Source organism: Mauremys reevesii, linkage group 4 (assembly GCF_016161935.1).
Source record: "Mauremys reevesii isolate NIE-2019 linkage group 4, ASM1616193v1, whole genome shotgun sequence".
Taxonomy (NCBI): Eukaryota; Metazoa; Chordata; order Testudines; family Geoemydidae; genus Mauremys; species Mauremys reevesii.
The window spans coordinates 8410183-8436563 of record NC_052626.1 but is presented as its reverse complement, the minus strand read 5'-3'; the positions used below and the strand labels follow the sequence as shown (position 1 = coordinate 8436563).

At 47.4% G+C, this 26381-nt stretch overlaps 1 protein-coding gene across 2 annotated transcripts in view; it reads right to left on the bottom strand.

Annotated features, from left to right (window-relative positions):
• Positions 1-2447: 2447 nt before the first annotated feature.
• GPR137C (G protein-coupled receptor 137C) overlaps positions 2448-26381 on the bottom strand; it is a 29683-nt gene continuing 5749 nt past the window's right edge. The window contains exons 2-8 of one of the 2 annotated variants that reach the window (XR_005597706.1): positions 14234-14277; positions 12543-12771; positions 9707-9856; positions 8370-8495; positions 8082-8200; positions 5273-5584; positions 2448-5032 (exon numbers count right to left, since the gene is read on the bottom strand). Coding sequence is in view for 1 of the 2 variants with exons in the window: in XM_039535289.1 (XP_039391223.1) it covers positions 5413-5584; positions 8082-8200; positions 8370-8495; positions 9707-9856; positions 12543-12771; positions 14234-14277 (840 nt within the window). In the remaining variant the exon portion in view is untranslated. Of the gene's footprint in view, positions 5585-8081; positions 8201-8369; positions 8496-9706; positions 9857-12542; positions 12772-14233; positions 14278-26381 lie in introns of both variants that reach the window. The other variant, XM_039535289.1, reaches the window with a different exon arrangement.

The following is a 26381-nucleotide window of genomic DNA, read 5'->3' as shown; positions in this document are numbered from 1 at the left end:
GAGCCAAACAGCACAGGGCAGAGACAGTCCAGTTAACATTGTAAAAAGTTCTGTGTTTAGAGGTCCCTACTCTGGCTGCTGCTACTGGTTAGAGTCCCCAAGATCACAGACAGAGAGGTACCAGCTAGGTTCTACTTTGCCCCTAGAGGAAGAGGGGGGCTGAGGTACAGGGGCCTATTTTATCCCTCCTCACCCTGCACAGCAGTCCCTGTGTTGGCTGCTTCTGGCAGCTTAGTGACATGGCTGGCTCCAGGCCTGGTTGGTCTCTGCACAGGTAACGAGCAGGGAAGCTAAAGGTGGTGGTGTTCATAGAATCATAGATTATTAGGGTTAGAAGGGACCTCAAGAGATCATCTAGTCCAACCCCCTGCTCAAAGCAGGGCCAATCCCCAAATGGCCCCCTCAAGGATTGAACTCACAACCCTGGGTTTAGCAGGCCAATGCTCAAACCACTGACCTAGCCCTCCCCCTCACCTTGGCCTGCATGTCAGTGTTACTTCAAATGGTGGTAAATGGCAGACAGGGTCCCAGGAGAGTCCCTTGGGGCCAGATTTGCAAAAGAGCCCAGTGGGGATGTGTTGGGTGCAGAGCTCTGATGAGAATCTGGTCTTACTTGGCACAATGGGATCTGCTGGGTGCTGAGCACTTTTGAAAAGCTGCCTCTAATTGGGGACGGTGAGCACTGAACAATCTGGCTCTTAGAGACCAACTCCAAATCCCTGTGATACGCTGAGTGACCAGCAACCGAGAAAGCAGGTGCCTCCAGAATCCTTTCAGAGAAGGTGCGGAGATTCTGTGGGCCTCCCTCTGGCAGCATGTTGGACCCTGCCATGTGTTTCTAACCTCTTACACTCCGAGCTGCCAAGTACATTTTCCTTAGAGTTTTCCTCTCGGCAGCTTGGAGGAAAGGTTTCGCTTGCTCATATCACTTCCAGTTAGGTGTATGCACATGCCCTGTGCACGGCTGTCGGAAACTTTTCCCTAGCAGCTACCGGTCGCGCCAGCTGCGGAGCCCCCGGAGCACCAATATGATGTTCTATATATGACCCTGCCGGCCTAATGCCCCTTGAGTTCCTCCTCCCCCCCCCCCCCGTGCAGTTGTTGGAACAGTGGTCTCTTGCTGGCAGGTGCTCCACTAAGCCCTAGCTCTTCTACTTATCTTTGCATAGAGTTACCCATTGTTAGTTAATTGTCATCTTTAGTTGTTAAGTATCATCTTTAGCAGGTGGGGGGGGGGGGGAGACTTTCTCTTCGCAGGGCTCCAGGACATGCAGCCCCAGAGCTTCCAACGCTGTAGCTCCTGGAGCAAGCCTCTGCCCACGGGCGACCCCCCCCCCCCACCTCCTCTCTTTGGTGTCTGGGAGAGGCCCATCAGATCTGCAAGGCCTTGAAGCCTGGCACTAGAAAGGAGGGAGGTCTGCCTGAAACAGCTCCTCCTAGAGTCTCCCCCTCTCCCCACAATGCCTGACACACATACCTCAGGTGCCCCGCCCACTCTCCCCATGGGGGTGTTACCAGCCCAGGAGGTGCTGCCCCACCCAGCCTTTACTGGCTGTGTGTTTGTGCCAGGCCTGGCATGTTGTCTCCCTCCAAAATGAGTTTTAAGTGCATCATGCTACAGGGCCCAGAGCCTCCACCTACACATCTGCCTTGTTACAGCAGAGGGGGGGCTCTCGGCTCGCCCCATCCCCAGAGGGCACTTGGTTAGAATCAAGGCTGGGTGCACGGGCCAGATGTATGTTTCCCCGTAAAGGAAACCTCTATTTAAGTATGTCGGCTGCTCCGACACCACAGCTTGTGCTTACGAACTGGGGAGAGGCCTGCTAGAGCCGTTTCCTGCTACATGCCAAGGAGCAGAGAGAGGGGGTTACAGAACAGAATAAGGTGAGAGGCTATAGCAAGGGTAGCTTGCACCCCCCCTTGAGGAAGGCCAGGCCCTCACTCCTGCCCACCCCTCTTCATTCCGCTTCGTGCTGCAGCCGCCTACATCTACTGCACCTGTTACAAATACAGGGTCACTCAGAGGCCCTGAGTCACCTCGTGGATTGGCAAGTTGCAGACTGGGCTCTGCAGAGTTTTCCTGCATCAAGAGTCACTTGACCCTTCCAGTCGAGCCACCTTAGGACAGCTCTCCTACAAGATGCGGCTGGTGGGTGCCACGGGGAATGCTTGTGAAGGAGGCTGAGACCCAGATAGTATCACTTTCCTCAGTTTGTTCTTCAAGCCAGAAGATTCCTCTTAGACTTACACTCAGAGCCTTTATAGGAGTGTCCCTTTAGCAAGCGAGTGGAAGCTGGATCTCTGTGCAGGAATGCAGCAATAGGGGGAGGGGAGGTAAAGAGAAATAACATGGCTTTAAATATTTTAAACTGGGGTAGAGTCCACTGATGAGTGGACAAGTGATGCAAAGACCCCAGTTGGCAGAACTCAGCCCAGATGCCCATAAATAGCACAGAAGATTTTTTTTATTCAACATAGTAGTGCTTGGTTACAGTTTAGTGAACAACAACAAATAGGTACATTCATTGGCCACAGCTTCCTGGTGCAACCAGCTCTCAACTGGCTGCGAAGCTGAGAAACAGTTAAACCGTTACCAAAAAAAATGGAATGAAAGGCAACTATGCATATAAAAGTCATTGTACACGTCAGCTATAAATTACTTCAGTAAAACACAAGGCCGGCCCCACTCCGAGCAGTCGCAGTTCTGACATTAATGGCCATCCATACAAAGTAATAAAAAACAAAACATTTGCTAGTCACTCACTGGTACACACTTAAGCAACGAGACTCACCGCCCTGATCTGTGATCCTAATGAGAGGAAGATCATCTTGTCGTTCTGTGCGTCAGTGCAATATGAACAATGAGCCGGTAGCCCTTTTTTTTTTGGCGCAACACTCCCTTCCCTCTAAAGGAAAACTTAAAGTGCTCCTAGTGCTTTGGACTTTTTTTTTTATTTTTTTCTTTTAAGCAAGAACAGGGGCCAGTGGCTGAACTTTGCGTCTTTGGTGACTTATGGGAGGGGAAGAGAAGGGCTGCGGCTGGAGTCCAGGTCCTTAGCTAGTTTCACCATAAGTCAAGCGGCGATCAAGACAGAGCAACCGGTTTCTGAATCCCACCCTAGGCAATGAGACGGGTCGTACAATGGTAGCTAAAAGAAAAGTCCTTTCTAGCTCAAGTATTTGAGCGAGAAGGATCCAGTGATCTGCCAAGAATAGTCTCCGAGCCTTTAGAGGAAAGAGCACGGGTTGCCTTGGTTTCGGACCAGTGAGCAAGAGAGTAAAATGAGGACATTAGAGGACCTGCTACACCTCGAGCCAGCTGCTCAGTTTCTGGGTGGGGGTTGTACAGAGAGGGGGTTCAGAAGTAACTCAGTAACAGCAAGGATGTTGATATGCTCACGTGGCGCTCAAATGTTTTCCCACACACATCCTAGGCCTGCCCCCAAGTCTCTGCTACCTTCTTTGAGAACCAAGAGTTTATTCTTGGAAAAAAGTGTCTGTCTGTGTGCGCGCACGCCCATCCCACCATACAGCTGTGAGCCTGGGAATCAGCATTTTAAAGGCTCGACAGTCACTTCAGTCATGTTCCATGTGCCAGCGGTATCCCCACTTGTCTACGGGGAGGACACTTCCCCCACTGTCCTACAGACTATATGGCCCTGTTCAGTCCCTCAGTGAAGTTTTACTCTAACATCAAATCTTAATTCAAGTTTAAAAACAAAGCACACCCTTGGAAAGTGCATGCAGTTGATGGCAGGAGCTGGTCCTGCTGATCAGCAACATATGCCAACCGTTTCCAGTTTAAGCTTCTAAAGGAATGCCAAAGGTGGGGAGATCCTGGGGGAAGTCTACTACAGGCTGGAGATAGCAGCTTTGCCACAGAGGCATGCTTTTCCTTGTAGGAGCTACTAATCTGTGTAAACCAACAGTGTATTTAAGAGCTCACTTTAGAGCCTAATCCAAACACCTGTGCATCCTTACGGCCACATCTCGCTTTCCTGTTTTGAATAGGGTGCTTTTAGACAGTTAAAAAAAGTGATTTAAAGGCCAACATCCTGCCAGAATAAAATCCTGGATGTTAAAACCAAACCAACCTACACCATTCCATTAAATGCTTCTCCCTCACTAGACCCACCCTCCAGTGCACGCCCTGCAATGAGATGCCAACATTTATCTAATACTTCAATGTGGGGGCCCCCCCTAGTTCAGGTCACATTGCACTACTCTTACAGTGCAGTCAGTGGAATGTCATGGGACACTTATTCCTCAAACAGTCTGAAGAGACAGGAGAACTCAGTTTTGAGGCAGTCCCAAATAATGGCATGCAGGCACCACACTGCAGGCTTCGTGATTTCAGTCAGAGAAAGCAGCCATGAAAGCAAAGAAGTTTTCATGTTCTAAGAATGACCTCTAGCTTATATTCAGTCAGGATAAATATAAAATTGCTGTTCTCCCTAAGGCAGATTAAGCACTGGCTCCACTAGTATGAAAGAAGCTGGGTTATGTATAGGTTTGGGCCAAAATAAAATGCTCACGTCACTCTTATCCAGACTGACTGCGAGGTTTGCTTGAAGAAGCCACCCTGCAAGGAGCAGGCCTCATTGCCACATGCTCTCACCACGGTAACCACACTCACTCTGTTCCCTCTAGGTGGCATTTTTCTGTTTAAAAGAGCAGAGCTGGTTACTGTTCCGTGACCTTCGTGCTAGTAGAAGCCATTGAGTTCAGGCTTTTAAAGGCCTTCACAACATTCATGCTTGAAGGTAACCCACAGTCCCGCCAAGAGTGTTTTAGCAGTCCGCTGCCCCGAGGACCGAGTTAGAGTAAGCCCACATCCCCAGCAAAGAGACACTACATTTGTCTTGCGTGAATATGGCACATTATACATTAGGTAACTTTCTTCATTAGTGTAAATCCCACACAGTTTCTCTGAAGAGGGCACATTTGTCCTTGGAGCGGATCAGGTCGCAGAGTGCAGCACGGCCTGCGTATCGACGCGCCCGTCTTCGCAGGACGACCGCACCGCTCCCAGCTACAGATGTGCAATTAAAAGGGGAACATGGAAGTCTGAGTGTGAGGTGTTCCTTCAGAACGTGCAGATAAAAGTGCAAATACGCATTTGATGTTGGTCTAGTGAGTCAGCTCTGGTGCTTCTAGCTGCCAATGAGCATCTTGAGAAGACTGGACCCCCCCCCCATCCCCCCAAAAAAGCTCCCAGAGATTTTTCACCTTCCCTTTGCTACATGGTACCATGAGTAACAGTTTTACATACCACATGCAGCCTAAGTCTCCAGGTCCTGGGTTACAGCTGCAAGAGAGAATGGAATGTTTGTGCAGATGGAGTTAGATGTTTGGAGAATGATCGGACTCCCACGAAAGCCGCCCCAAGAGAAGCGAATCTTGGCGGGCTCTTCAGTTCTGCGGCGTGGAGTATAAGCTGTGGTGATTGTTAGCTTCCAAATCACTACACGTGAAGAGCAGTGGGGCGGTGTCCGGCTTAGGTCCACTCAGACAGGGAATAACCGCACAGCTATCGCTCTCAGTCAGAGTGCCATACCAGCCGGAGCACGGAGGGGTAGCCAAGCTTTGGGAGAAGAATGGGAAATGCTGGTTAGAGACGGGAGTCTAAAGTTATCCCAGGATTGTGCTGTCTAGCGCTGGCGTTTTAATACAAACAGAAGTTGAAAGTAGCTTCAGCTAGGAAGCTTTGTCCAAAGCTTCAACTTTCCAGAGGTGACCAGTGATTCTGGTGCTCAAGTTGACATCTTAAAGGGCCCTTAATTTTCAGAGAGTGGGTGTCCAGCACTTAAGAGGTCAGGCCCTTTCCAATGGGTGTCATAAGCTAAGCATCTCCCTCCCCTCCCCCAGAAGCAGCTGTCAAGTGAAAAATTAATCATGCCATTAAATGCACTGTTAGTCTCTCTAGTTTATCAAAAATATTGAAAATAAATGGTGTTTGCTACATTTAAAATATATTAATGTCAATAAGTGTTCAGTGCTCAATTACAAATATTTGCACTGTAAAACAAAAATTTTCAACTCGCCTCATACAAGTACTGTAATGCAATACCTTTATCAGGAAAGTTGATCTTACAAATGTAGAAATAGGTACAAAAAAACTGCATCCAAAAATAAAATGAACAGTATAAAACTTTAGAGCCCACAAGTCCACTCAGTCCCACTTCTTGGCCAGCCAAATCACTCAAACAAGGTTGGTTACAATTTTCAGGCAATAATGCTGCCTGCTTCTTGTTTACATCACCTGAAAGTGAGAACAGGTGTTAGCATGGCACTGTTGTAGCTGGCGTTGCAAGATATTTAGTGCCAGAGGCACTAAAGATTCATAGGTCCCTTCATGCTTCAACCACCGATCAAGAGGACATGTGTCCATGCTGATGATGGGTTCTGCTTGATAACAATCCAAAGCAGAGTGGACCGATGTATGTTCATTTTCATCATCTGAGTCAGATGCTACGAGCATAAGGTTGAGTTTCTTTTTTCGTGGTTCGGGTTCTGAAGTTTCCGCATCAGAGTGTTGCTCTTTTAAGACTTCTAAAAGCCTTCTCCACACCTTGTCCCTCTCAGATTTTGCAAGGCACTTCAATTCTTAAACCTTGGGTCAAATGCTGGGAGAGATTTCTAAAAATAGCTACATCGGTACCTTCTTTGCATTTGGGCAAATCTGTTGTGAAAGTGTTCTTAAAACCAATATGTGCTGGGTCATCACCCAAGACTGCTATAACATGAAATATATGCAGAATGCATGTGAAACAGAGCATGAGACATACAATTCTCTACCTAAGGAGCAGAGTCACAAGTTTAATTGATGCATTTTTTTTTTTAAAATGAGCATCAGCAGCATGCAAGCATGTGCTCTGGAATGGTGGCTGAAGTATGAAGGCGCATACGAATGTTTTGCATATCTAGCACGTAAATACCCTGCAATGCCAGCTACAGAAGTGCCACGTGAATGCCTGTTTTTCACTTTCAGGTGACCTTGTAAATAAGAAGCAGGCAGCAGTATCTCCCGTCAATGTAAACAAACTTGTTTGTCTTAGTGATTAGCAGACTAAGGAGGAGGACTGAGTGGACATGAAGGCGCTATAGTTTTACACTGTTTTGTTTGAGTGCAGTTATGTAACCAAACTGCAGATTTTCCCTTTCATAATAGAGATTGCACTTCAGTACTTGTATGAGGTGAATTGAAAAATATTTATCATTTTTACAGTACATACATTTGTAATAAAAAATATTGAGTTCTGTGCACTATTCTGTGTTGTAATTAAAATAAATATTGAAAATGTAGAAATTAAATATTTTGGATGTTTTTCAAGTGGTAGTCTATTGTTATAAGCGCGATTAATTTTTTTAATCGTGATTAATTTTTGAGTTAATCATGTGAGTTAACAGCAATTAATTGACAGCTCTAAAATAAAGCCAATACACATAAGTTCACTCGTCACTTCTAGGACTGTTGGTATTTCTAGAGCACCCATCACACCAAGATGAGCTCAGAGAAATGCCTGGACCTCAGCCTGAGGAGAACACTACAGCCCCACTAAGTTTTCATACATCTTGTGTTTCAAGATTGTTATACAGCAATAATTGTTACTCCAGGAAAAAAAAACCCACCACACTAAAACCAAATCAATGAAAAAACCCCAACCTTCCCCCCCCCACACTTTACCCAGGACTTTCTGCAGCTTGCAAGTCTTCACCAGGAAATCAGCAGTTTTTAGTTTACAGGTACACATGCCTGTTAAAATGCATAGAGGTTTACAAAGACTCTTCTCTGACTTTAAGCACACAAGAGTGGCCTGATTGTCAATGGCGGTTAGCACCTGTAGCTAAAGTCCATGATTTCCACCAGGGTAAGTTCAGATCTCAGGTCCTTAGTGCAAGCCAAAGCTTACGTTACGAACTGCCTTATTTATCTGGTCTACCAGTTCTAGGCCCCTTTGCTCGGAAAGATTCTTTGGCTTAAAAGAAGAGCAGGAGTTGGTTGCTCTGTAGACATTGTTTGTTGCTCACACGCGAGAGTCGAATGGTGATTCTGAATATCCGAACAGCTCCCAACCTACCTTCCTCCTTCTCTTGCACCAAGTCTTGGCAAATCATCGTCACTGTCGTATCGCCTTGGATTGTCAAAGAAGTACGCTCTGGAGCTATAACTATGACTGTTCACCATGCCAGCTGGTGTCTGTTGATAGAGGAGGGAAAAGTTTGTTTTTTTAAAAAAGCACCCAATTGTTTCTAGAGAGATTATGTAGTGGAAAGAGCTATTTAGTTAGAGTAAATCAGACAAGTTTCATGTGCAAAGAACAACTTGAAAAAGATCTTAACCCTACAGCAATTAGTTCATATCCTACCAAGTTCTGAGTTAGCCTCTGAGCCCGGAAGAACAGCACCACAAAACTGATTGGCACAAGCTCCCAGAGGAAGAGGACTACTCCAAACACCACATATTCTTCACCACTGACTTCTTCTGCGTGCATCTGGAAACACAGGGGTTATGGTTAAACATGGAGGGTTTTGTTTTTAAAACAGCACTCCCCCCCCCCCCAAAAGATTTACCCCAGGAGTGATGGGATTCCAAGAAATAGACTAGGATGCAGTGCATGGAAGTGCTTCTAGATTTCAAATCCAGAAAGATTTCAGATTAGCATTGCATACCACAGTTCCCAGACTGGCTCAGATCAGTGGTCCAGCTAGGGCAGTATCCTGCCACTGAGTGGCCAGTACCAGCTCCTACAGATTTCAGCTGAGAGCTTCCATGTCAAGCCTACTCAGGTTTCGGGGGGTGAGGGCGCTAGTTCCTTAGTGTAGAAAGTGGACCCCGCACCAATAAGAGAAAGGGTTCCATGTCAAGTCAGACATCTTACAGAAGGTTTCTAGATTATGAGGTGGTACATGGGAGGCTCACACCCATGTATACAGTGATGTGGCAGCTATTATCCCATTACCACCATTGACTCTAGGGCAGAGGGTATGACAGACAGATGTGCTCTATACATCTCCACCGTGGGTTCAGACAACCCTGGCTGGTCACAGATGCTCAGGATCTAGACTGACCTACCGGTCACATGCCATTACACCAGCTCTACAGGTGCGCACTCGCCATTAAGAGGGTGCAGTTCGGGGTCCAATTAAGATTAAATATCAATGAGATCTTGTGCACCTGGTCAGTATTTAGATACTTGGCAAGCAAATCCCATTTGCTGCATCTTACTGTTATGGCTAGTAACATGCTAGTGGCAGTTACATGGAGTAGGAAGGTATGGTAGTTGTCACCACAGAGATCTAACATTTAGAAGCACTTGTGACAAATAACCCCCCAAATTAAAGGAGCCTAAGTAGCGATGGGGCAACAGTCATATTTCCCCAGATATGGCAGCTCTTTTAATGTATTAGCATCAGGTGTGAGTTACTTGGGCTGCCCTTTGAGTCTTCAGGGTCAAGCTCCTCCATAGACATGTCTAGTTGTAGATAGTGGATGTGTCATATTAAGCATTACATTCCTATTAGAAGTGACTGTTTTCAGTGAGTCTCAGGAACTGGAATATGAGAGCTTTTTAGAACACTGCTACAGCATCTTTAGTGAGATCCCACACACCCAGAACATAGATTTCTCCCCGCAGGAGCCACGTTCTGGATTTGAGACACCCCTGCCACCCTCCAACGCCCACCCGTTAATATTATTAGTTACCTTATCTGAAAGGTTGTCCCAGCCATAATTAAATGGACTAGGAACATTCTCCGGAGATATAGCCACTGCTACTAGGTTATAGCAAGCCCTTGAAGAGTACAGAAGAACAACTACTGAACCGACAAGGAGAGCCTGGCAGACAGATGTGCCCTAAGAACAGGGGAGGAAGCAAGATACGTTAAAAATCTGATAGGCTGTTACACAAATCTTCCCATAAAAATTGTAATTTTATGCACGGCAAGTCATGCATGCATGATCGGACCCAGAACATCTACACAGAACTATGCCCTCACTAAGATATTTAAAGCTAGGTGTAAAGAACCTCATCCTGAGCTGGCGGTGAGTTGACTGCAATCATCCAGTTTCACATGGCTGTTTCTTACCGACCGTAAGGAAGAGAAGTGGAACCTTGCCAACCAAGTGATGGAACCACAGGGAGGATTAGCCCAACAGTGGGTCCCAGTTCCATAGTGGTTATTTTTGCAAGCAGACAATTACACAGACTACCTGGCTGGACAGCTACAGCTTAGTTATACCAAAATACAGGTTGGGTTTGGTCTTCATTTATGGTGCTATGTTGCCACTAACTTGAGGTGTGAAGCCCAGTGATTAGTCAACAGCTGTCAGTGTGAAAGCCCCAGTATTACATTGGTTGGTGAGTACAGCACGCGTGGCAGAGAGGGCTGGAGTTTTGATGCAGCAACAGCCTTTTGTGAAGTTGTTCAAGTGAGAGAAGCCTTGGTGTACTACTGATTCGGAGCAATTCCCAGAGCAAGGAGCTTGGGGGCGGCAAGAGGAGAGAGAGAGAGAGACACACACACACACACACACACACACAATATGAACGTCAGTGGAGGACAAATTCTACTTCCAGATTTCAGAACACACTCGCAGAGGCAAAGGAAACCAATCCTGCGCAGAGGAAGTCAGTACATCTCTGAAGGCTATTTAAATTCAAGTTCATGCAACTGTGACTCCTGCCTGATCATGCTGCAGAGCCAAAAACAACAGCACAGAGCCCTGATGGTCAGATATTGCAACTTGCTGAAACGCCCATGTCCATTTTCCCCGCATACAAAAGTGACTTGCCAAACGTGTCGTTGAGACCCAGAATGTTCAGCCAGAAGCTACAGTTTAGTTCCACCTTTTCCTTGTTTTGCAGCACAAGGCCGTTTTCAAGGATTGGAGAAGCTTCTGGCAGTTTAACTGACCCCAAATAAACTTGGGCTATTTAGCGCCTGCCCCCTTGACAATTCACGCATCTCAGGAAGATACACATGGGCAGTTTTGGGGGAAGAAAATGGGACGCCATCAGGAACTACATGCACTACTGAAGACAGACTGGGTGGCGTAGCCTGGTATAGTCTATGTAGTGTCTTCAGTGTGCTGAGCCCATTAGACAAATATGGGGCAAGGCCCCCAAGTCATGGACTCTGCTGGAGATAGAGGGGGGTCAGCAAGTAAGAGATCCCCTTCTCCTATGCAAGTTCAGCCCAGGCAGCAGAAACGCCTAAGGCAGAGGAGACAGGCTGGCATTTTACTGGGGCAGTAGTTTAAAGCCTGTTAGGTCCAGACCACATGCAGGAAAGCTCAAGTGGTCACCGTCCATAATTCCAAGGACGGGGAAGCGTCTCCTACCAGCCCATAATGTAGACATGGATCTAGCAAAGCGACTCAGACATAAGAGCCATTGCCTTGGGCAGAGTAGCTTTGTTGAGCTACAGGAGCCCAGGCTCCCAGTTTGGCCACACACAGGAGCTGCCAATTCCTGATCCCTAGTATTCAGGCCCAGCAACATCCTCATCCCTTCTTTGAAGAGGGGGCGAATGCTGCCCAGCATTGTTTGGGTCAGTGGAGACTGACAGGGGCTCTGCAGAACCTGGACAGAGCATGGTCACCATGGGCAAAACAGAGAGATAGTTCTCTAGCCCCACCTGCAGTAGAGGCAACGCTGCCTTTCATCAGGCCATCAGCATAGGATTGGAATTCTGGCTCCAATAGTAACAGCAGCCCAGGGCTCCTGCAATGGAGAGAGACCAAGCCTGGCCCAGAACAGATTCTAGATCTACAGAAAAGCCCAGTACTTGGGGTAGGAGCTTCTGGATGTTGCACCCTTTCCAGTTCCTGACATGGTCCCTCAAGTGGTGGAGGTCACAGCCAGGTGAGGAAAGGAGAGCGTTTCCCTGATCTTGAAGAGCCACTGAAGCTAACAGGCTCAGTGCTCCCAGCTGATGGAATGTGGGTACATCTATACATCCTTTGGTCTGGTCTGGAAAAGGCAGGGAGAGGGTGAACCCCAAACCAGGTGCAGTTAGCCCATAAGGGGATGCTACATGTAATGGAGTGGGATACTGCTTCTGACACAAAGTAATGTAGGAGAAAGCCAGCTTACAATAGACCAGAGTTTTATTACTAGACTGGGTTGCTAGTGGATCTGGTTTATGAGGGGTCACATTAGCAGAAGACTGCAGTTACTATCAAATGCCTCGACATTACATCACTTTGGTGTCAGACAGCAACACACCATTAGTACCAGATCTTGGCTCTGTACTGAAACAAGTGATTTAAGAGAGACTCAGTGCAAAAAAAGGGGTCCAGTATCTGAGTTATAATGATCTTCTCTTGCACCAACAGATCTCCTGCAAGCACAAACCCAAACTGATGAACCCAAACTGAAAAAAAAAAAAAAAAGGGAGTTTTACTAGCTCCAGGCTAGGACCATCTTTTTGTTCTGTGTTTGCAGAACATCTAGTATGATGGGGTCATGGTCTTGGACTTGCACCCCCATGGACTGAAGTAAATCATTTCAGTGCAGTTTAGAGAGCGTTTACCCTACCTTTGACTCGAGGTAGACGTTTGCCGATGACATTTTTGCAAGTTTGCACATACAACAAGCTAATGAAACGGCACAAAGAATGAAGAGACTGTCGTTGATTAGTGCCCGAACAAATACTGTCCATCTCAGCCGACTCTCTGGGACATCTCCATGGATAAGCATTGCACAAGTTAAATTCACAACAAGAAAGAGAAGGCTTGTAAATATGGAACCCAGATACAACAGGACCCTGGAAAAGGAAAGAGAAACTGAGCAAAACAGTCTGAAGAAGTCTCTACCACCACATCATCTCCCTTGTTCTCTATCAGTTCATTTCACTCCCAGCATTGCTCTTCACTTGCTATAACTCAGTAGGTTAGCAAGTGTGAAAGGTCAGTTATGTAGACAAGGAATTAGGGACGCCATTTAGAAGGCCAGTTTAAGTTGTTTAGTTGGCATAATGCTGGTATTTAAAAATCACTCCGTTGGTAGAAGCTTGCAAGGAATCATGAGTTACAAGATTCCTGTCTATCTTAAAGTTGCAAGATAAACCTTTATTGTTCGAACTTAGATTTAATCTAAGTTGAGAGTCAGCCCAACCGCCACCAGCCTTGGTGAAAATAAGTGGCTGCAAATACAGTAGAAGCCACACACTGTCCACTGAGAGTTTGTCTCCTGACAGGTCTGTTAGGCCCATAGGTCAAGAACTAACGGTCACTGTTCGAAGTCCCTCCTTCCATACAGAAGGATGTATTATTAGAATGACTTAACACACAGGCTTGAGCAACAGGAGTGGCTGGTGTGTTGTGATCCCTAGCTTATGAACCCATGCTGTGGGCCTCTCGTGATGCCCACATCATAAGCCAGACCCCCCCCCCCCCACCTCACTGGTTTATGGTTAGATAGGATGGGGGTGAATCCCAGAAACGTTCTACTATGGTTCTCAGCCTCATGTGCTAGAGCACCAATAGCCTCCCATGAATTACAGAAACACGAGCTAACACTCAGCTGCAATAGCACTGCTCATTCTAGACCCTTAGGCTGCGTCTACACAGCAGCTAAGACACTGGCAGCTGGCACATGCCAGCTGACTCAGGCTCATGGGGCTGTTTCATTTCTGTGTTGATGTGGGAGCTCCAGCTGGAGCCCAGGTTTTAGGATTCTGTGAGGTGGGAGGGTCCCAGAGCTTGGGCGCCAGCCTGAGCCTGGATGTCCACACAGCAATGACGCAAGCTTGCAGGGTTCAGCTTGTGGGGCTGAGCCAGCTGGCACTGGCCAGACATTTTGTTTTTCCATTGCTGTGTGGATGTACCCTTAGCACCAATGACAGCCTCCCTGCAAGAGCAAGTGAGTGTGTGCGTGGGGTGGGGGCGGGGTGCGCAAACCAGGAGCTCTAGCATCTCCCTGATGGGTACAATCGAGTTCTTCACCTCCAGACCCATGTAGGTACCCAAATCTAATCGTCAGGTTGCCTAGTGACTAGCCCACAACTTCTTCAGGGCTTTGCTTTCCTCACTGTGCACTGAGGCAACGGAATTAATCTCGGTTTTGTCTCTTACCCAGATGTTGTTTAACAAAACAACGCTATTGCTATGAAGTTTGAAATCTACCAAATGCTACATTCAGACACTGACTATCTTTCATATATGCTGTACTGTTAATACACCCAATGAGAGCACGTTTGGGGGTAGGCAAGAGGAGTAGTCACTTACTTGTACTTATTGAATTCTGCTGCACATTTGACTTTGAATATAACCTACAAAAGGAAGAGTGGAAAGTTATTCTAACACGCCTACAGTATATGTTACAGTTCACTTTATAGTTACATTAGAAGGGATTCCGCTCAGCAACAGAGCAGAAGAGGGTTGGGTTTTTAGTTCTGGTAAGTGACCATCTAGTTCTCCATACTCCATTTGTAGCCTGCAACCATTTGCTACATAGAAAACTGACCCCTTCTGCGAGGTGGACTGAGTGTCATGAGAGTTTAGTCCAAGCAAAACTGTTTTAGTAGCTAAGCAAGTAATTTATGAATCCAGTTATTCTTTGGGCAATAACTGCCCCCTTTGATAAGAGGCTTTGCTCCGAAGGACTTTACAAGGAGAGTGGGATTTGGTCATCAGTAGCTGAATGGGAGCTACATTGTTCGGCAAAAGAAAGTTTGTTTTGTGACATGCTCTTTGTATTGAATGTTTTAGGCCTTCAGTCATGTTTAATTTAATTTCTTTATTAAAGAAAGGTCTTTAGCTGCTATTCTTAAATTGGACATTAGAGGGCTGTTTCTGGTTAGCCTTTTATATTTGATGTTAGAACTTAGAGAACTATATTGCAATAGAGTATGTGCACATTTGCTTCTGGGTTTCTTCGCCCTGGCAGAAGCTCAGCTGGCTATATTTGCTTAACAATGATTCACCATATATTTGAAGAAATTCTTCAGAGGGCTGAAGTCCCAGACATGCTGAATTCTGCAGAGTGGAGGATAGATTTACAAAATTTCATATGGCTAGAAATGTGACAAAAAGAGTCAGCAGCTCACGTGATGGGTCATGTCACTCTTTGGAGTAGCTCTTCAATTGGGAAGGGAGCAGTATTGGCATGTTGAGGCTATAAAGCACCTCTCCTTCTTAAAAAGGGAGAGGAGTCCATGTGACATACCTGTGCCCTGGTGTCACCCCTGCCGTGTAACCCTGAGTACCTTACAATGCCTTGCTGAAGTAGCTCCCATCTGGACTGCTCATAAGTAGCCTTCCACAGCATGCAAGCCACACCCTGAGCATCTGTAACTGCAACCTGCAAGTTACATCCTGCTTCTCACCAGCCTGGGTTATATTGAAGGGTGACCCCAGCATACCCCCAGTCACATATGCCCTGTATTGCCCAGCCCCCTTTGACAGTACAAAGTGTTTTAAGCTAATTATTCCTTTGAGTGAATAATAGGCACATAACTTGTTACCCAGACACTTCAATTTAAACACACTGGATTAGATAAAACAGTAAAACAAGTTTATTATCTACAAACATTGAGTAAAAGTAATGATGCACAAAAAAAAAAAAAACTGTTACAAGAAATACAAAGACAAGTAGTTTACTAATACCTAACTAACAAACTAGATCAGAGTCAAACGAAGTTTCTCACCACATGCTTTCAGCAGTCTTACTGAAGAAACCCTGTCAGTCAGGACCCCTGCCCCAGAGTTCAAGGCTTACTTTCTTTGCCACTTCAGGTGCACAGAATGTGATGGGCAGCGAGATGAGAGATGGTGCCTTGGGGTGTTTGTCCCTCCTTTTTTATAGTTTCTAGCTGGGAAGTAGGAGACAAAGTCTATGTGGAAGGATGTTCCCTGCTGGCTTACTCCGTTTGAGCTTTCTTTGTTTTCCTCCATGTTTGAGTACTCTGTTTACTGCTTAAAATGCAAATTAAGCAGAACACACCTTGCTTTGTTTAGGACAAAGCAGCTTCCCCAACCTCAGTTTGGACAGGGCTGTGAGGTTTGGAACATGTGTTGACATCATCACAGGCATATTTTATAACTTCACATAAAAATGTGTGGCAATATTGTATCAGCGTGATACTGACCAGCAAATGAGTTTTCAAAGGATACCTTACAAGACATACTATTGTAGTAACTTTTTGTACAGGATGTGTAGGGTGACCACCTGTTCTAACTGGGTGGGACAATCCTGAAATTCAAGTCCTGGTCAGAATCACTCCAGGACAGCATTTGATCTGGATTCCCTGTGGTACTGCTTCATACCTGTCTGAGGTTCAGGGGTGGCACCAGCTTCTTCCCAATGGGGGGGGCTGAGGTGGGCCTTTGCCCCTCACTCTTCCCCTGCCCCCCCCCCAAAAGCCCCATCTCCTGGACAGGCTGGAAGCCAGGCCATGGTAAGAACCTCCCAGGCAGCCTGCTGTGGGGAGCCCTGGATCCTCTTCCTGCCCTGGGCAGAGGGCCAGGGTGCCCAAGAGCAGCACTTGACAATGTGCTAAAACAGAGGCTAAGGAGGCTCTCGTATTGAGGCGCTACTTGGTGTCAAGATACAAGACTTGGTCCTTTAGTTTAGGCCACACCCACGCACCTCCTGAGGAGGCAGATTCGCTACCACTTGCTCAGCAAAGAGGATAGAAGTCAGGAGGGAGTCACTCCATCTAGATCAAGTGTCCACTGCGCTTCAAACTGCTGTGAGTAATCCTCACACGGTGCTGACTAATGCGTCCACTGTCTTTACCAAGGACTTAGGCAGGGTTTGAACTTCAGTGAAGCTGGCACCTAGACCTTATAGGATTCTAAGGGTACAGGGACCAGACAGACAAGTCTCCGGCTACTGAGATGCGAGAGACAAGAACATTGTGACCTTCCTATCTCTTAATCCAGGAAAGAGCCCTATTTTTCAGTGAAGTTAACTGGTAACGGCCTCAACATAGCTAGCAAGTGGAATGGCTGCTACTCGCATTCAGGCTGTGCGGGTTTGCAACACATCACTCCTTTACGTACTTTCATTATTCGTATACTGAAGCAGTCGGAGGAGAAACACTATTTCAGTCTTTGGAGAGCACTGGCTGTTGCTTATGAGTATTTACTGGGCTAGTCTGGCAAGGAAGGGTTCTGAAACAGAGTCACACTCATATGGTCTCAAGATTTCTGAAGCCAAGGTGGCAAGTTTGATGGGGTAGCACAGCTGTGAAGAAAGCTTGGCATGGTTTTGCTGAAGGACTGGGAGTAAGAGACACTATGAGTTCTAGCAGACACTTTCCCTTGGATCTCAAAGCTGTTGTAGGGTCATTGCCCAAGTGCAGATGCTCAATTTCTCCCACTGCTGCAGGAAGCTAGACTGAAAAGCTAAGCTCCTACGGCTGCCACATCAGTGTTTTGTGGCTGATGAACTGCAGTTTGCTGCTAACTGCAACATTCTGACCGAATGTCTCCCTCCACATTCACATCTGACCCACTGAACCTGCCAATTCATGTTTTGAGAGGCTTCAGAATACTGAGTTTCAGCAACTACAGACAGTAAAAGGCTTCCAGGAAACCTTTGCCACGATGAAATTGCCACTTGCACTCATGCCTGACACTGTGTCCAATCCAATATGGCAATTCCTGAGGTCTGTCTAGTAGAGTATCCCATCTGACAGTGGCCAGTACCAGATTCTTCAGAGGTGAAGATACCACACAGTAGGCAAATGTAGGATAATCTGTCCCCGCCCCCCCACCCCATAGGCCTAATAGCAACTGGCTTAAGACCACCAACAAAAGTTCAACTTATTTTTGAGACTGGATATTTTTGCCTCCCAATCCATCCTGAAGAGCTATTCCCCCACCATGCTATTGACAGTGCAAGGGCTTTTTCCATATTCCTCCAAGCTGTGACTATTGCTGGCAGATCAGCAGGACATTGGGCTCATTCTCAAAGCTAGCCCACTACCCTGGGGATTTTCTGGTTTTGAAAACACTAAGAGGGACATCAAGATGAGTGAACTGGAGAAGTCCATGGTTAGTGAGCGTTCGTGTATCCTGGACATCACCCTGAATGACTATTCTGAAAGGCACAAGTCAACAGAGCTCAGACCTGACTTAAGAGATTAAAGTAGAAAAGAGTTTTTGGCTTGTGTTTTTTTCCCCCAGCACACTTCACCACACTAAAATCCCCTGCACTCCCAGTGGAAGTGAGCCATTGATGGTGGGTAAGAAAATGTCTTGTTTATCTTGATCTAAAGCGTCTATTTCTTAGTACTTAATTGGCTGCACTAGGCAGCAGGTTCCCTGCCCATGACACAAGCATTAAAGTGATCGCGTTAAAAGTTGCCAGAGCATCCCAAAGCTCTGGGATCCTTGTTCAGCTGCTGCCATGAGAAGTTGAGGATGAGCATGCAGGACCAGTACTTAAAATTTTGCTAGCCCTGAAATATTTGTAATGATCAATAAGCCTTGGCAGGAAATATCAGACTTAATAAAAGCCATCATCATCATCATGTGTTCCGTCTCACCGCCTCGATGCCAATTCTGACAGTTTAGGCAAGCAATAGCTTATTACTAGAGCAGGGGTCGGCAACCTACGGCACGCGAGCTAATTTTTAATGGCACGCTGGGGCCTGCCGGGACCCCAGGGTGCCACTAAAAATCCTGCCGACGCGGCAAGCTGCAGGGTCCGCACTCCCGAGCTGGAGCGCCGGGCCCAGTGCAGGAAGCCGCTGGCCCCTCCCCCACCTTCCCCCCCTTCCCCTGGAGCCCTGCCGCCCAGCTGCCACGCACAGCGCTCTGGGGGTCAGGGCTGGGCGCTCCCACGGGGCAGCGTTCGGCTCCATGGGGAGGGCAAGACGCTCCCCGCTCATCCGGAGCCCCGCCACCACACACAGCCCTGCCCTGCCCTTCAGAGCGCTGCACGCGGCAGCAGGGCTCCGGATGAGCGGGGAGCCTCATGGTAAGGGGTCCGGGTCTGGGGGGGGAGTGGATGGATAAGGGGTGGGGACAGGGTGGGTTGGATGGGGGGGTGGGATCCTAGGGGTGGTGGTGAGGGGTGGGGGTCTCTGGAGGGGGGCAGTCAGGGAGTGGGGGGGTTAGATGGGGCATGGGAGTCCTGGGGTCTGGTGGGGGGTGGATAGAGGTCAGAGCAGTCAGAGGACAGGGAGCAAGGAGGGTCCTGGGGAGACAGTTAGCGTTGGGGGCGGTCTCTGGAGGGGACGGTCAGGGGACAAGGAGCTCTGGGGGCTGGATGATTTGGGAGTTTGGGGGGCATCAGGAGGTAGGGGTGTGGAGAGGGGTTGGGAAAGCAGGGAGCAGGGAGGCGTTGCATTGGTCCAGAGTTCTGGGGGTCCTGTCGGGGGTGGGGAGTGGTTAGATAGGCATGGGAGTCTGGGGGGGTTCTGTCTGGATGCAAGGGGTGTGGATAAGGGTTGGGGCAGTCAGGGGACAAGGGGCAGGTAGGCTTAGATAGGGGGTGGGGTCCCAGGTGGGGGTAGTTGGGACAAGGAGTGGGGGGTTGGGGGTTCTGGGGGTGCAGTCACCCAGCCCTCTGCCCCGAGCCCTGCACCCCCACACCCTGTCCAGGCCCCTGTCCCGAGCCCTCTGTTGACTCCTTCACCCCCCCTGCATGACCCCAGCTCTGACTCTGGCACCCCCCACACATACCCAGCCCTCCTACCCTGACACCTACACTCCCCTCACACGTGCCTAGCCCTCTGCCCCGACTCTTGCACCCCCCACATCCCATGCACCCCGCACATCCCCACCCTGAGCACCAAACAGGAGCTCCTGCACCCCCACTCACATTCCCACCTGCACCCCTCACACCAAATGGGAGCTGCCCAGGTAAGTGCCCCACACCCAAACCTCCTGCCCCAACCCTGAGCCCCCTCATTCTAGCTCCTGGCCAGACCCTGCACTCCCAACCCTGTGCTCAGAGCACTCCCACCCTCAGCTCAGTGCAGAGAGAGGAAGAGAATGGGCCAGAACCAGGGAGAAGGTAGGTACCCACTGTATGTGGGCAGGGCCGGGACCCCAGACCGGCAGCGGGCTGAGCGGGTCCAGCAGCCAGGATCCCGGCTGGCAGGAGCCAGAGTATGGAACCCCCGAGCGGCAGTGGGCTGAGCCGCTCAGCCCACTGCCGGTCTGGGGTCCCGGCTCCCGGCCCTGCACAGCCCGCTGCCGGTCTGGGGTCCCGGCTCCCGGCCCTGCACAGCCCGCTGCCGGTCTGGGGTCCCGGCTGCCAGACCCTTCCCAACTAGGGTCCCGGCCGCAGGCCCCACTCAGCCCACTGCCAGCCTAGGTGAACAGAACCCCAGACCAGCAGCGGGCTGAGCGGGCTGGTGGCGTAAGATCAACATTTTAATTTAATTTTAAATGAAGCTTCTTAAACATTTCGAAAACCTTGTTTATTTTACAATATATAGACTTATAGAGAGAAACCTTCTAAAAAACATTAAAATATATGACCGGCACACGAAACCTTAAATGAGAGTGAATAAATGAAGACTCGGCACAGCGCTTCTGAAAGGTTGCCGGCCCCTGTACGAGAGGCTTTATACTCTTTGCAAATCCCTGACAAGTTATCCAGTAGGCTGCCATCTAGAAGAGGGTCTTTGCTAACAGGGCACGTAGGGATTAGGGTGAGCAGAAGAAGGAATGGTTGTAGCCCCCAGAATTACAAGTTTTACCCCGCAAGATAAAAGGGTGGAATTGCAGAGCTCTCAGCACTGGCTGAACTCTGCTGCCCTTGTACTCAATGGTAAAAATTCCATCAATTTGGGTGGGAGCTAAGTCAGACCAGTGACAAGAGCTCTTGGGGGAGGGGAGGACCGAGAAGGAGGGAGAACAAACCCTAGGAGGTCAAGACAGAATGATCAGCTTCTTGAGCTGAATGGGGAATCCTGCCTCATAGTGCAAATTTACTGCACAGCAAGTCAGGGGCTGGGGATTCAGGGGTTCCTTGATGCAGCAGTGATAGAGCTGGTGAATTGCTGCTAATTTGATTCACTGGTCAGATGCCCAGCACTCCTACCCCATCCAGTGGCACAAGCAGTGCAGCAGCTACTTGCTGTGTTTGGACCAGCAGGCCTATGGGAGAGGAGGAGCAAGAACATTTTCACATCCTCCCCTAACATCCAGCAGAATCCTTCAGAGCAGCTAGGCTGCGCACCAGTTGTGCTCTAGGGGCTGGGGAAGGAACCCACGATATTTGGGCCTTAGACAGTTCACACCTGTCCTTCCAGAGACTGCAGGCTCAAGAAGAAAGCAACACATTTGGAAGGATATTAGGGTTGCAGAGGACTCCAGTTATACAATGAGAGCTTGAAAGCAGCCAGAACTGACAGGTCGACTTCCAATTTTCCAGAGAATATTTCCCCACTTTCCCTTGGCAAGTGGATTTGTCAAGCCTTTGATGGGTGGATACTCAGACTTTAGATGATCACGATGGTCCCTTCTGACCTTAGTCTGACCACCTGCGCATTGCAGGCCATAGAACCTCACATACCCACTCCCGTAATAGGCCCCTAACCCCTGGCTGAGTTACTGAAGTCCTCAAATCATGGTTTAAAGACTTCAAGTTACAGAGAATCCACCATTTACACTACATTAAACCAGCAAGTGAGCCCTGCCCCGGGCTGCAGAGGCAGGCAAAACCCCCCAGGGTCTCTGCCAAATCTAACCTAGGGGAAAAGTCCTTCCCAACCCCAAATATGGTGATCAGTTAGACCCTGAGCCTGTGGGCAAGACCCACCAGCCAGACACCTGGGAAAGAATTCTCTGTAGTAACTCAATGTCCTGTCTCCAGCAGCTGGGAATTTTTGCTACTGGTAGTTGCCAATGGGCCATATGCCATCACAGGCAGTCCTGTCATACCATCCCCTCCATAAATGTATCAAGCTCAGTCTTGAAGACCGTTAGGTTTTCTGCCCCCACTGCTCCCCTTGGGAGGCTGTTCCAGAACCTTCACTCCTCTGATGGTTAGAAACCTTCACCTAATTTTGAGCCTAACTTGTTGATGGCCAATTTATATCCATTTGTTCTGAAGTCCAGATTGGTGCTTAACTTAAATAACTCCCCTCTCTCCCTGGTATTTATCCCTCTGATGCATTTATAGAGAAGGCATCTCCCCTCAACCTTCTTTTGGTTGGGCTAACCAAGCCAAGCTCTTTTGAGTCCGCCTCTCAGAAGATAGTTTTCTGTTCCTTGGATCATGCTAGTAGCCCTTCTCTGCACCAGTTCCAGTTGGAATTAATCTTTCTTAAACATGGGAGACCAGAATTGCACACACTGCTCCAGATGAGGTCTGACCAGCACCTTGTATAATGGTACTAACACTTCCCTGTCTCTACTGGAAATACAGTCCTAGGATGCATCAGGCAAGGTATTAGTCTTTCACAGCTGCATCACATTGACGGTTCATAGTTATCCTGTGGTCAACCAATACACCCAGGTCTCTCTTCCTCTGTCACTTCAAACTGAAAAAAAAAGTCTCCAGTTTATAGGAAAAAATTCTTCTTTGTTCCTAAATGCATGACCTGGCACTTTGAATTATTAAATTTCACCCCATTTCTATTACTCCCAGTTCTCGTAGGATATTCTGATCCTTCTCCATATTGGCAATAACTCCCAACTTTGGGTCATCTGCAAGTTTTATAAGCACACACCCACTTTTGTGCCAAGGTCAGTAATAAAAATGTTAAATAAGACAGGTCCCCAAGACTGATCCCTGAGGAATTCCACTAGTAACCTCCCTCTAGCCTGAGAGTTCACTTTTCAGTATGACCCATCGTAGCCTCCCCTTTAACCAGTTTGGTATCCACCTTTCAGTTCTCACATTAAGTCCCATCTTCTCCAATTTAACTAACAATTTCTCAGATGGAACTGTATCAAATGCCTTATTGACATCCAGGTTGATTAGACTGATCACATTTCCCTTAAAAAAAACAAAACAAACCAAACCAAACACACAGTTATCTTCTCAAAGAAGATCAGGTTGATCTGGCATGATCTACTTTTTGTAAAACCATGTTCTATGCCCTTAACTATTTTCCCTTTCAAAATTTGTTTCAAGACCTTGCATACAATTGGAGATCAATCTAACAGGCCTGTAGTTTCCCAGATCACTTTCCCACCCGCTTCTTACAAATAGGAACTAGATTAGCAATTAGCAGTCATAGTATACCACCACCGAGTTCACAGATTCATTCAAAATCCTTGCAATTGGGTTTACAATTCCATGTGCCAGTTCTTTTAATATTCTTGGATTGAGATTATCCAGGTCCCCCAGTTCCGTCCCATTAAACTGTTTGAGTTTGTCAAAGTAGCATCTGAGGTGAAAGTCAAAGTAATTCCAAGCCTCCGCCACATTCAGATCCTTGTTCTTTGATCCAGTCCTCTTCCCTAACTAATTCCCTTAAATTTAAGGTTAGCTTTTTTTTTTTTTTTTTTAAATCAAGGACCCTTGTTGCAGACCTATTTTTGTTTATCTTTCCATTTAGTTTAAATGGAATTAGGTCACGATTACTAGAACCAAGGTTTTCCTCTACAGCACTACCAAATCTAAAATGGCATTACCTCTTGTTGGTTCAGCAACTATTTGGTAAAGAAATCCATCAGCTATTACATCCAGGAGAATCTGGGCCCTTCTATTAGTAGCACTTGTCCTCCAATCTATATCTGGGAAGTTAAAGTCTCCCATAATCGCACAATTCTGAGAGGAAACTGCACCATCTGCTCAAGAAACTCCCTGAAGCAGCACAGGAACAATTCTACACAGACACACACCTAGAATACCCCTGGTCAGGGCTCTATATGCTACCCAAGATCCATAAACCTGTGAATCCTGGATGCCCCATCATCTCAGGCACTGGCACCCTGGCAGCAGGATTGTCTGGTTATGTGGACTTTCTCCTCAGGCCCTATGCTACCAGCGCTCCTAGCTATCTTCAAGACACGACTGACTTACTGAGGAAACTACAATCCATTGGTGATCTTCCAGAAAACACCATCCTGGCCACTATGGATGTGGAAGCCCTCTACACCAACATTCCACATAAAGATGGACAACAAGCCGTCAGGAACAGTATCCCCGATAACGTCACGGCAAACCTGGTGGCTGAGCTTTGTGACTTTGTCCTCACCCACAACTATTTCACATTTGGGGACGATATATACCTTCAAGTCAGCGGCACTGCTATGGGTACCCGCATGGCCCCACAGTATGCCAACATCTTTATGGCTGACTTAGAACAACGCTTCCTTAGCTCTCGTCCCCTAACGCCCCTACTCTACTTGCACTATATTGATGACATCATCATATGGACCCATGGAAAAGAAGCCCTTGAGGAATTCCACGAGGATTTCAAAATTTCCACTCCACCATCAACCTCAACCTGGACCAGTCCACACACAAGAGATTCACTTCCTGGACATTACAGTGCAAATAAGCAATGGTCACATAACCACCACCCTATACTGGAAACCTACTGACTGCTATACTTACCTACATGCCTCCGACCACATCATACAATCTTGTCTACAGCCAAGCCTTAAGATATAACCGCATTTGTGCCAATCCCTCAGAGACAAACACCTACAGGATCTCTATCAAGTGTTCTTAATACCTACCTGCTGAAGTGAAGAAACAGATTGACGGAGCCAGAAGGGTACCCAGAAGTCACCTACTACAGGACAGGCCCAACAAAAAGTAACAGAATGCCATTAGCCATCACCTACAGCCCCCAATTTAAAACCTCTCTAGCACATCAAGAATCTACAACCTAGCCTGAAAGATGATCCCTCACAGACCTTGGGAGACGGCCAGACCTCGCTTACAGACAGTTCCCCAAACCTGAAACAAATACTCACCAGCAACTACACACCACACAACAGAAACACTAACCCAGAAGCCAGTCCCTGCAACAAACCCCATTGCCAACTCTGTCTGCATATCTATTCAAGGGACACCATCAAAGGACTCAACCACATCAGCTACACCATCAGGGGCTTGTTCACCTGCACATCTACCAGTGTGATGCATGCCATCATGTGCCAGCAATGCCCCTCCGCCATGTACATTGGCCAAACCACACAATCTCTATGCAAAATAAATGGACACAAATCAGACATCAAGAACTGTAACATTCAAAAACCAGTAGGAGAGCACTTCAATTCCCTGGACACTCAATAACAGACTTAAAAGTGGCTATTCTTCAACAACAACAAAAAAACCAAAACTTCAGAAACAGACTTCAGTGGGAAACTGCAGAACTGGAATTAATGTGCAAACCTGACACCATCAAATTAGGCCTGAATAGAGACTTGGAGTGGCTGGGTCACTACAAAAAATAATTTTCCCTCTGATACTCACATCTTCTTGTCAGCTGTTGGGAATGGGCCACATCCACCATGACTAAATTGGCATTGTTAGCACTGACCCCCGACTTGGTAAGGCAACTCCCATCTTTCCATGTACTGTATAGTTACACCTGCCTACTGTATTTTCCACTCCATGCATCTGATGAAGTGGGTTCTAGCACACGAAAGCTTATGCCCAAATAAGTCTGTTAGTCTAAGGTGCCACAAGGACTCCTTGTTGTTTTTACAATTCCCAGTAGTATTTATTTCATTAAAAACATTAAAGACGTCTCAATCCATATCCAAACTGGATCCCGGTGGTTCATAGCACACCCCAACCACCACACTGGGGAAAACATCTAGTAGCCTTCTTCCCTAACATGATTTTGGCCCAAACAGACTTTCATATCCTTTCCATCGCTTACAATTTCTTTACAGTCTACCTCATCATTAATATACAATGCTCCTCCACCGCTCTTAGTATGTATAAGAGCATGGATTTCTAGCTACAAAGTTTTAATATAACCACATGTCCTGGAATCAAGTTGAAAGTTAACAGGAAGGAACAAGAAAGCCATGAGATTGTGATCGTGATCTGAGCCAGCCAAAGTTAGGGTGGAAAGAAGAAAAAAAAAGAAAAGAGAAACATAAAAAGTTGTAGGCCTCACGTTCTGTAGATATAAACCATTTGTTCCCAGCCCTGGTAGGCTGAGCCACATTGGTCTGGAGGAACGATACAGATCCCTTGGCCTAGCAGAGCTTCTTTGTGCAAGCCTGACATACAGAGGGACTGTTCAGTGCTGTACTAGTACCACCATCCAGTCGTGGAGTTGTACGCGAGAAGTCTCTCTAGGAAGAAAGGAGCTAAGAGCTGTAAGTACTCCACACAGAAACACTCAGCACAGGCAGTTACCTCCAAAGTCCCCTGTTCAAATGGGGAGGGCACAGTGATGTACCACTAGTCCCTTCTTTCAGTTGGATGGAAGGGATTCTATATTACTCCTCAGAATTGTTCTGGTTCAACTGTAGTTGCTGGAAGTCCTCT